General features: G+C 44.3%; 1 protein-coding gene across 1 annotated transcript; it reads right to left on the bottom strand.

Annotated features, from left to right (window-relative positions):
- Positions 1–19: 19 nt before the first annotated feature.
- Positions 20–11,504, bottom strand: STARD5 (StAR related lipid transfer domain containing 5). The gene is made up of 6 exons (XM_081964751.1): positions 11,265–11,504; positions 6,626–6,675; positions 5,185–5,317; positions 4,510–4,627; positions 2,863–2,956; positions 20–1,546 (listed from the first exon to the last, which is right to left on the bottom strand). Exons 1-6 carry the CDS (start codon positions 11,487–11,489, stop codon positions 1,399–1,401), a joined length of 768 nt encoding a protein of 255 aa, XP_081820877.1. The 5' UTR covers positions 11,490–11,504; the 3' UTR covers positions 20–1,398.
- Between the last annotated feature and the right edge of the window lie 172 nt (positions 11,505–11,676).

Genomic DNA, 11,676 nt, shown 5'->3' on the forward strand with positions numbered 1-11,676 from the left:
ACAGAGACGAGACCAAGAGTGACTTTAGAGCACCTTTTTTTTATTTCTAATGTATAAAAGCACATCAGAACAACGTATTATGGTTGAGAAAATATTATTGCCTGAGATCAGTGATCATTTGAAGCAGTTCGAGTTTATGAAGGCAGAATCCTGGCGCAGACGTGTTTCCTTCTCTCTAAACAGGATCTTCAGTTCAAAACTGGCAGATATCTGTCTCGATTTCTTGTTAAACATCGTCTCTGACAAAACTGCTCTTCCGCAATCAACCAAAATTTATCACAACCACATTTTTCCTTGTGCTCAAGAGCTTCGTAGGCTTGAATGTTTCTGTGCACAAACATCTCTCTTCCTACTGGAAGGCTTGTAAGTCGGGATTATTTTCCCCCTGCCACGCAGGCGTAATGCAGGCAGGTATTTGGGATTTAGATGATACGGGAGGAGAACATTTGAAAAACAAATGTGGTTACTTCAGAGTCTTTTTTTTCACTTCAACAGGAAATGCCTTATTGGCTCAAAACAACCAGACCACATGAAAAGGAACTCTTGATAGGTACCTGGGTGTGGAGATGTATATTCAGGAGCTCTAAGAGATGTTGTCATCATTGCGAAAGATAAAGCAGCGAATGGAGTTTGGTGAACACGCAACATCAGATCTTCTTACTTGTTTTTCTGATTTACAGAGGAACGAAGCCAGAATAGTGAGTTATGGTCCAACTCTTTCCTGTTGAGGTTTCGTTCTGTTTGAAAGCCTCTCTTGCAAAGCGAAACCCAGAAAGGCTTGTTTCTTTTCAGAGTCCCGAGCAAGGTCAGACCACAGAAGTGTGAATAAAGTGCTATTTAATTCTAGACCTGGGCTAATGAGCTCTCCGTCTAAATTAAATTAAATTAAGGCGCATCTTTTCGAAAAGATCCCAGTTCTGAATTCAGCCCCAGGAACTGCTTGTGCAGGGGTGAAATGCTACAAGTTCCCCTGAACCGGTAGTAAAAAAAAAATGCTACCAATTTGGGCGAGCTGGTATTTCCAACGATCAGCTGTGCCACACGATTTACATTAGCTAGAAAGCAGGATTCGCTGCTTTCTAGGTAATCTAAATTGCGTGGCACAGCGGATTCCACCCCACCCCTTCGCTGTTCGCTTACCTTTGCAGGCACGCTCGGTAGCAGGCTCCGCCCACCCATCCGGATGTCACCATGTCCGTTTCCGCATGCGCGGAAGGTTCTGAGCATGTGTTCACATTGCTAGCGAACCGGTAGCAAAGGTAAGTTGATTTCACCCCTGCGCTTGTGCCTTTGTGAAGTGCAGTCTCAGTATCATTAATATACAGCCTAGCTAAAGAATGTTTTCCCTTTGAGACTAGAACTGGGGTGGGAAGGTGGGGGAGGGACAGGGAATATAGCTTAAGCTACTAATGTGACAACTGCATTAGCCAAGTTGCCGTAAAACCCGGTTATGCTCCTTGGTAAGAAAGTTTCGACGATTTTCTGTGGAAGGTTTCCACCTAGATCCGTTTGAAAGAAACTGAGTAGGCGGGTCTTATTTGGATCCCTGCAGAGAAAACAAGAACAACAACAACAAAAAAGGATCAGAAAGCAATTAAGTAAAAATGGCATACATTTCCCGTGAGAACCAGTTTGGTACAGTGATTAAAGTTGCCGAAGAAAGCGTGAGGAAAACCTAACTTTTAATCCTCCCTTGGGTACGAAGCCAGGTGTGTGATTCAATCCCAGGAAGAAAGTCCTGGGAAACCACTTCCAAAAATGTTTCCCAGAAAACAGCATGAACTGTCTAAGTAGTTTCCAGGAATCAAGGTTGACTTGGAAATAAAATAAAATAAAAAAGATGTTGAGACTCTAAAAAAGGGGGACAGGAGAGCAACCAAAATAATTAGGGGACTGGAGACTAAAACATATGAAGAGGTTGCAGGAACTGGGCATGGCTAGTCTAGTGAAGAGAAGGACCAGGGGAGACATGATAGTAATCTTCCAATATTTGAGGAGTTGCCGATCAAGCTATTTTCCAAAGCACTTGAAGGCCAGGCAAGGAATAATGGATGGAAACTGAAAAAAGGAGAGATTCAACCTAGAAATAAGGAGACATTTTCTGACAGTGAGAACAATCAACCCATGGAACAGAAGTTGCCTTTGGAAGTTGTGGGAGCTTCATCCCTGGAGGTTTTCAAGAAGAGACTGGACTGCTACACCATTTCTGACAGATGACAGTCCAGTCTCTTTTTGAAAGGCTCCAGTGATGAAGCTCCCACAACTTCCAAAGGCAACTTCTATTCCATGGGTTGATTGCTCTCACTGTCAGAAAATGTCTCCTTATTTCTAGGTTGAATCTCTCCTTTTTTCAGTTTCCATCCTTTATTCCTTGTCTGGCCTTCAGGTGCTTTGGAAAATAGCTTGATCCACCCTCCTCTCTGTGGCAGCCCCTCAAATATTGGAAGACTGCTCTCATGTCTCCCCTGATCCTTCTCTTCACTAGACTAGCCATGCCCAGTTCCTAAAACCACCGTATATGAAACAGTTGGCCAAGTGGCTATTAATGCAAAGAATACAATCTACACATTCCTTTCTTATTTGTTTGTCAGATTTATCCAGCTGCCCATCTCAGATTGTGACTCTTGATGGCATACGACAAAACAAACAAAACAACTCTTCAATTTACCCACGTTAATCTGGCCACTTCCTGTATAAAAACCACCTCCCTTAAACTGCCTGGCAGATGTTCGGTTAGGGTGTTGCATCAGCTCCAATTTGGCAATGACAGCAAAAGCAACAGCAACAGCAAAAGGTGTGTAAAACCCTTGAGCATTCCTGGCCTACAGAGATGTTTACATCAAATATTTCCACACATCTTACCCTGGAACAGGAATGAGAAAACAGCCACAGGGAAAATTCAGGCCTCTCACGTAATTTGGCTGAGGTGGACTGAGGGGATGTTCCACGTTGGTTGCTGTGCGGGAGGAACATTAAAGATTAAAATCAGGATTGTTTTTGTTTATTATCAGAATTGGAATTCATTAGTGACAGGAAAAGCATGTATGTGTATTAGGCAGCCACAAGATCACAGCAACTATTTTACACCAATCAGAGTTTCTTCTCAGACTGGGTTGAATGGCTGCTCTTTCTGACTGAAACCAAGAAATATTTCTAATAAAGTAAATCCGGCTTGGGGTGGTGGTGGATGTGAGTGTGTAGGAGGGTATCAGAGGTGAGTTCCTACCGGTTTTGGGCCAGTTTGGCCAAGTAGGTAAGTAACTCGGCCTGCCCCGTTCCCCGAACTGATTCTATTGGCCGCGGCGCCATCTTGATTTTCGGTTCTCCGTATGCACAGAACAATCTCCATGGCAAGAATGTCGTTTTTTCCCCTTTTCTAACGTTGTGCGCATGCACAGACCATTTTAAGTTCAAACGTGCACACGCGGGAGTGTGTGTCTGACGTGTGTGCGAAGCGTGCGTGCGTGCAAAACCTTTTGCACGCTGAGCCGGCAGTAATGCTGCCAGCAACCCACCTCTGGAGGGTATCCCTACGCAGTATTGCCCTACTTCAGGGCTGTCAAACGTGACGTGTTGGCCACGGCTATGCCCAGTTTAGCAAAGGAGAAAAAAAAGTTGTGATACGTCATGTGATGCCACTATGACGATGCGAGTTTGACACCTCTGCCTCACTTCTTTTATTTATTAAATTTATAGCCTGTTCAACTCACTATTAGTGACTGTAGTGAACTTGTGGAAGTTCTCTGAAGACAAGTGAAGGCACTTGTATTGCACCATCATCTATGCCTGAATCTGATGTCATACCTCAACTTATATGATTTGTATCATGTGTGTAATGATGTGGGGCACAGGGAACACACAGAAACACCCGGTGTCTATCAGACACTTATTCGTCTCTGTGACTGATTCTCATTGCCACGGTCTGCCTGTTCATTTTCCCTCCCAAAGTGAGGACAAGCAGAAAGAGAGGAAAAATGATTACAGTTGGTTTTTTTCCCCCATTCCCTTGAAAAGTTTGCAGCCTTGGGAAGAGGGATTTTAATTGTCACATTGATCACTTGACAACAGCATTGTTGTTAGTTGCAAAGTTGTGTCCGACCCATCGCAACCCCATGGGCAATGTTCCTCCAGGCCTTCCTGTCCTCTACCATCCTCTGGAGTCCATTTAAGCTCATGCCTACTGCTTCTGTCACTCCATCCAGCCACCTCCTTCTCTGTCATCCCCTTCTTCTTTTGCCCTCAATCTTTCCCAGCATTAGGCTCTTCTCCAGGGAATCCTTCCTTCTCATTAGGTGGCCAAAGTATTTGAGACAACAGCAGAGGAATCAAATATAACTTTGGTGACAAAAGCTATATTGACTTACAGATCTCTGCAAGAGAAGGTTCCAATGGTCTTGGGTTGCTTTTTCCATTCACTGACGGTCACAGTTGAATGGCCACGTTGGCTTTCAACCTGTAAGACAGCCCCAAGAAAACGAGGGTCCCAACGGTTCTTTGGACCAAGCTTACCGGCAGTCATTTTTGAGCCATCCTCATTCTCTTGGATCAGGACCGCATCTATGAACTCTCTTGGGGAGATCATATTCATGAAAGCCGAAGGCGTAGTTGTTCTCAGGACACAAACCTTCTGAAATTGCACACAAAGGTGGCAAAGACGTTTAAGACTCACCTCATTCCAATGGCAAAGCTAACAGTATACTACTATGCAATAGAAGTTTAACTAAAGTTAACCAAGAATGGTATCCGTATGTCATGGCATCCAACCCATCACACATCGTGGTAAATATAAGCATAGACTGGATTTTAAGGGGGACTGGATGATCATAAATATCACAAATATATTTGTGATATTTGACAACTGTATAAAAAGGGCTGAGTCAGAAACCAAAGGGGTTTATTTCCTTTCCTTTCCTTTCCTTTCCTTTCCTTTCCTTTCCTTTCTTTCTTAATTTTGCTTACCCAATCCGTGTGTTTGCACTCTCAATATCAGTAGAGGCAGCCACCAGAGTTTTAGCACAGTATAACCAGACATCAATGCTTCCACCATTCCCCACATCCCAAAACATAATGGGGATTCCTTCTCTTTCCAATTACGGTACCCTACAATAGCCAGTGCTGGTTCCCAATAGCACTTTACTTTCTTAGTTGTTTCTGGCTATAAAGTAAAAGACCTGTTATACTTACATTGTTTATGGATTCAATCACTACTATTTTATTCACATTGTCATCCCATTTTTCTCTAAGTCCATCCGCCTCTGGCTTTATACATTTAAACACGACCTCTGGTTTTGCAGCTAAAACGCCTTCTGCTCTGTATCTTTGGAGAGAAGGAGGAAGAATGAAAGAAAGACTTAATGGAGTAGAAGGGGGCCATTCCAGTCAAACTGCATTTTGAGTGTCCTTAATAAATTAATAAGGGACACGGTGGCTCAGTGGCTAAGACACCGAGCTGGTTGATCAGAAAGATCAGCAGTTCGAATCCCTAACGTCGCATAACGGAGTGAGCTCCCGTTACTTGTCCCAGCTTCTGCCAACCTGGCAGTTTGAAAGCATGTTAAAAATGCAAGTAGAAAAATAAGAACCCCCTTTGGTGGAAAGGTAACAGCGTTTTGTGCACCTTCAGCTTTTAGTCATGCCGACCACATGACCACGGAGACGTCTTTGGTCAGTGTTGGCTCTTCGGCTTTGAAATGGAGATGAGCACCACCCCCTAGAGTCGGGAACGACTAGCACATATGTTTGAGGGAAACCTTTACCTTTTAGATAAATGAATATCCTTAATAATGGAGCCAGTTAAGATGTTGGCCTAGAAACTGGAAGACCGTGAGTTCTAGTGCCACCTTGGCCACGAAAGCCACTGGCTTACTTTGGGCCACTCACTTTCAGCCCAACCTACTTCACGGGGTGGTGGGGAAGAGAGAAGGAGAAAGGAATGGTAGGTACATTCACTGCTTAGAATTACATACAAAGTAAGAAAGGTGGGATAAGATTCAAATCAAATAAATAAAAATGAGTGAACATACCTCTGCCTGTAATAAACTAGCATTCCAATCATTTCTCTGCTTTTTAAATTGCAAGAAAAACGTCTTTGTTTTATACAGGACACTGAAGAAAGTAGCAACCTCACCCAGCAAAATGCCCAGTTACTGAAATAAATATACATTCTTTTATTTCATGGAAATTAAGCTTTCTAAGGATGGTGCATTTCTATATCTTTGGGATAAGTCATGTTTTGTAAGGTCAGCTATTTATAACTATATGAGGTGGCAAATCAGTTTGCATCATACCTCATACCGGTATTACACAATATTTTAGTTTAGAACTTTCTTCTCCAAAAAAAAACCCCCTAAAATAAATAAAAGCTTATGATTGGTATGTACAGAAAGATTATTTACTTGCACATTTACTTGATTAGAAGTTTATTTTCTTTTCTTCCATTACTGGAACCTTCTCCTGTTTGTGCTTCATTTACCAGCTACTGACTCCATTATTCACATTTTAAAAGCACAGAACTAAAATTAGCAATAAATAAGACAGAAGTGGCATCTTAGAGATCAATTTATCCCCCTGCCCCCCCCCCCCGAACTTTACCTAAATGTTGTTTTGCTTCTGGGATTTTACTTACATGTTTCCACGAAATACATTTGAAGGTCTCCAAGATATTGTGACATTATTCTAGAAAGACATTTAAAAACAAAATCAGATATAGCCTGCTGTATTATTGTTGCTCGCTGAAACTGAGGTTTTTATTCAAGCTTAATGGTTTTTGAATACGTTAAGAATACATTTTCAGGAATTAATGCTAAGAGACTTAAACAACAACCAACACCCCCGAGGCTGTCTCGTGTCAAATAAAAATAAATACTTTTGCTTAAAGCAACTGAATTTTTCCTTAGCCATAACTAATTTCCCCATTGCTTTCAATAAGCTAAAGGTTCCCCTCGCACATATGTGCTAGTCATTCCTGACTCTAGGGGGAGGTGCTCATCTCCGTTTCAAAACCAAAGAGTCCAGTCAAAACCAAATGTCCAAAGACGTCTCCGTGGTCATGTGGCCGACATGACTAAATGCCGAAGAAGCACGGAGTACTGTTACCTTCCCACCAAAGGTGGTTCCTATTTTTCTACTTGCATTTTTTACATGCTTTCGGACTGCTAGGTTGGCAGAAGCTGGGACAAGTAACAGGAGCTCACTCCATTACGCAGCGCCAGGGATTCGAACTGCCAAACTGCCGACCTTTCTGATCGACAAGCTCAGTGTCTTAGCCACTGAGCCACCACCTTCTTTAAACATGAGTAATTCTGGATTCGGCTCAACTGTTTCTGTTGAAACCAAAAGGCCCTCAGGAGGTAATGGTCGACCTACAACTACAATTGAGCCCAACATTCCTGTTGCTACCAAGACAGTAGTTAAGCGAGTTTTGCCCCACTGTATGACCTTTCCTGCCACAGTTGTCACGCAAATCGCTGCCGTTGTTAAAGTTAGCAACACGGTTGCGAAGGGAATCCAGCTTCCCCGTTAACCGCGTCAGAAAGTTGCAGAAGATGATCACATGACCCCAGGACGTTGCAACCGTTACGAATACATGGCAGTTGGCAAGCATCCAAATTTCGATTATGTGACTACGGGGATTCTACAATAATCATAAGTGTGGAAATCAGTCATTGAAAAAACCACTTTTTTCAGAGCCCTTGTAAACCTCAAGTCATCCTTGAACGAAGGGTGTTAAGAGAGAACTCCCTGTATCCCCTTGCAGTATTTGTGGATTTTAATATAAAATAGTGACACAGCTTGGGCCAGTCAAGCTGTCTTAGGCCAAGATGACTCGCAGGGCTTTGCTTGTGTGGAAAATAGGAGAAGGAAGGAGTATTATCTGTGTTTGCCACCTCAAATTACTTACAGAGTGGGGTAAAAAATCTAATATAATAGTAATACTAATACTAGGAGGAGGAGGAGGAGAAGGAAGGAGGAGGAGACCTCAATTTCTAATTCTGCCTTAGGCCCCAAAGCATCTGGGTGACGTTGGGCCAGTCCCTTTCTATCAGCCCTATAAAGGAGGCAACGGCAAGTTACCTCCAGAAAAAACTTGCCAAGAAAATTGCAGGGACTAGTCCAGGCAGTTGCCTAGAGTCGAAAACCGACTTGAGCACTCAGGCACAAACAAAGTAAAAAGAGAAACAATAAATAACGACTCCCATAAATCATTTTGATGGCCTTGCGATGCTTATCAAGAACCATAATGTGCAAAGGGGTATGCAACTCCACAAAGCCCAATTCTGACTATTCTTGGGGGGGGGGGGGTGTGGAACGAGCATTGTGAAATAATGACTTCTGGGAGTGATCTTATCAGAAATAACATTATATTGCATTTCAGAAGTCTCTCTCTACTTCCCAACAACCAGTATTGTGTTTTGATAAGTCCTTACATGCATCAATAACAGCCTGGGGATGGTTTTTCCCCCCACCATCTCTTCTTCCTTCCAAGCTGTGAAGTAGTTATTACGCTACTGGGTTCCTTTGCTTTGCAGGAGTCAATGGAAAGAAACAACGTGGCAAAAAGGAAGATGGAGGGAGGTGTTGTGGCCCACCAGCAGATCTGGCAACAGATTAGGTCAGTGAGGAGGTTAGGGAAGAACATGAGCCAGTCCTGGAGTCTGGGGAAGGCTCTGATGAGTGCTCTGCTTTGGAGGCAGAGAGGGGGCCAGGGCCGTATGCCAGTTATCAGCTGCCTTCAGAGTCAGACATCAGTGGGGCAGAAGAACAGCTGGAGCCTGTTCCCAGTGTGTGTATGCACAGAGCTGCCAGGAGAAGGGAACAGCTAAGGAACAAGGACCGACTCAGGAGTAAAGGCACAGGTGGACAGTGAATGACCCCTCCCATTGGGAATAAAGAGGAGCAAAAGGGGAGTGGAGTTTGCAGGAGGCAATTAGTTCAATTCATTAGGGTGAAGATCTGTTCCTGACCTATTGCCATGAATTGCCTGCTACAGCATGGCGTTTGGAAGATATTGGTCTGGCAGCTCTCCAAGCCTGATAAAAATCTGTAGTTGTGAAATCTCTTGAAAGACTTTTGGCTGGGATTTTGCTGGACAGGAATTCACTTTAAACTAAATAAAAGGGGTTTTATCAGGACAAGGAGTTGGCTTTGTGCTTTTGGGAAGCCTAGGTCAGAACAAATGGGTCCCTTTCCAAAGCCTTACAGATGGAAAAATAAAGGCAGCTCTTCAGGGGTTTCCTCCTCACCATTCCTATGCCCCAAATTATGCTTAAAACTTTTTTCTCTAGATGTCACATCTTAGATGGAGCAATTCTATGACAGTCTCTTTCTGAAAAGAGCCTATGTTTTACTAACATAACCCCTCAATCTTCCCTTTGTGTTTACAAAATATCTAATTGGATTTGCACATCATAAAGTTTCTTTTGAGCATGCTTGCTGCCTGGTAACTTCCTGGACATATCCCTATGGCTTCCAGGGCAAAATAATAATAATAATAATATCACCAGCTTTTAATTTTTGCACAAATTGCTCGAGGAAAAGGAAAGAAACATCTACATGCCTCGTGTAGAATAAAGTATGCATCTATCTTCTGCTTAGAGATTCAGTTCTGGAATCTAGCAAAGATTGATAGGAATCAGGCTGTCGGTTCATCTAGATCGGGGTGTCAAACTCCAGACTCAGTGGCTGGATCCAGACCACGGGATGCTTAGATCAGGCCTGCGGGGCCACCCTGGAAATAGCAAAGAACCGGCCCGCGGTGCCTCTGCCAGTGAAAATGGAGCTTGCGAGGGCTGCATGAGGCCATCCCAGCTGAAAACAGAGCTCAGGAGGGCCATGTGTGGCCAATCCCAAGCTCCGTTTTCGTTGGCAGAGGGTTGCAGGAGACTGTTGCAGCCGGAAATGCGGCTCAGGAGCCCGTTTTCGCTGGCAGAGCATTCAGGCCACCAAAGGTGCCCTCACATGTGACGTCATGCTGGCCACACCCACCTGGCCATGTCCCCCCCCCCAGGTCAAACACAACCCTGATGCGGCCCTCAATGAAATTTGAGTTTGACACCCCTGATTTAGCTTAATATACTGACAGCCGGAAAACGATGCTGTATTGGGAGATGACTGGAAAGTAAATCTTTTATTGACTATGCAATCATTTCTCTGCCAACTCCCCTCAATTGGCCTCTGTAAGGATAGTTAATTGTACAGCTGTGTGACTGCATCCTCTCCCCCAGGCATTACAGGAATCTTTAAACAATCTATCCAAGGAGGGAAGTGGACATTCTTGCTTTTTGTTTTTTGTTGAAAATGTTTCACTTCTCATCCAAAAATCTTCTTCAGTTTAAAAAAAAACCCAAAACAAACAAACAAACAAACAAAACCCCAGGAAAGCCCCAATTGCCTTTTGGAAAAGCACCTTTGGGTCAGTTGTGACCTGGATGGTGGAGAATCTCCATAGCCTTCTAGCTACCCTGCAAAATTATAAAAAGATCCTAGTGTCTTTCTTTTTTCCCCCAAATACTGTCCGGCAAACAATCCCACTAGCTCCCAAAACGGGAGAGCTGTTTGTTAAAGGACAATCTAGACTCTTTAAAGTAAATGAAACTCCAGTTGGCTAGAAATATGTCTACTGTGGACCTTACCCCATTCCTAGGAGGTCCTTAAAAGGGGGCGTAGATAAACGCGTGCCTACCGTCCCTGTCCTACTGTCCCCATTTATCTGCATTGACTTGCTTCGTTCCTGTTTATGTTCATACTTATACTTATTACCTTGTACATGGTTGACAAACAAAGAAAAAAACATAATTAAATTACACTTTTCAAATCCCAAGGGGAAATATTTCCCCAGCAGAAAAGGAGATGATGCCGCGGAAGCCACAAAGGGATCGCTGGATCCCTTCGGATCGCAGGGGAGGTAAGCGGAAGATTTTTGTTTTTTTAAACTTCTCCCCTGAGCGAAAACAGGTTCTCCCCGCCGATTAAAAAAAAAATCTAGCAAAACCAGCAGAGGAAGAGGAAGAGCTGGTTTCCCGCTTCCAGGGAGATGTCGTTGATTTGGAGAGCAAGGTAGGAGGCACATGGAACGAATAATGTTTAATAATAAATGAATAAACTGTGATCTTTGCAGGCTGGAGCGCTTCCCACCACGGATCTCCTCTTGCGGTCCAGAGCGAGATCGCCAGCTCCGGATCTCCCCCTTTTTAGCCTTAGCACACCCTCAAAGGAGAAAATCGGGGGGTCAAGGGTGTTGTTCCCCCACACCACCCCCAGCTTACCGCTCGCTTATAGCCGCTCCAGCCACTGGGGTCTTTCCGATAGGTCTCCATGTGCTGGGCGGCCCATTGAGCAGCCTGCTGGTACTCCATGGCGAGAGATGGTGATGCTTTCCCGGGTGGACTGGGAATGGCTGGTGGTGGTGGTGGAGGAGGAGGAAGAGGCGTGAAAGGATCTGCTGAGGCCAGCCCAGAAAAGGGCCCAGCCTCCCTCTGGAAGCGCGCCATCCTTGCTCGGAGGAATCCGCGCGGCGCCGCCTCCTGCTTCTTCCCAACACGGGCGCTCGGGGAAGGATCGTGAGAATGGAGGATTCGGGTTTTGGGAATGGCCCGACCCCCTAAGAGCGAGAACTCCTGCCTACCAGTTGCACTGGTGCTGGTTTATATAGCTGCCCTCAACTTGGGGTTTTGGGTG

Source organism: Natrix helvetica (genome assembly GCF_964273705.1).
Source record: "Natrix helvetica genome assembly, chromosome: 12".
NCBI classification, from domain to species: domain Eukaryota; kingdom Metazoa; phylum Chordata; class Lepidosauria; order Squamata; family Natricidae; genus Natrix; species Natrix helvetica.

What these genes read in the sequence shown, in the direction of transcription:
- STARD5 (XM_081964751.1), bottom strand. Translation starts at nt 11,489, where the DNA reads ATGGCGCGCTTCCAGAGGGAGGCTGGGCCCTTTTCTGGGCTGGCCTCA. An exon ending in TGGCTCAAAAATGACTGCCG is followed by an intron (nt 2,957 to 4,509) that starts GTAAGCTTGGTC and finishes CCTCCCGCACAG; the next exon opens with CAACCAACGTGGAACATCCC. An exon ending in TTTCTCATTCCTGTTCCAGG is followed by an intron (nt 1,547 to 2,862) that starts GTAAGATGTGTG and finishes TTTTCTCTGCAG; the next exon opens with GGATCCAAATAAGACCCGCC.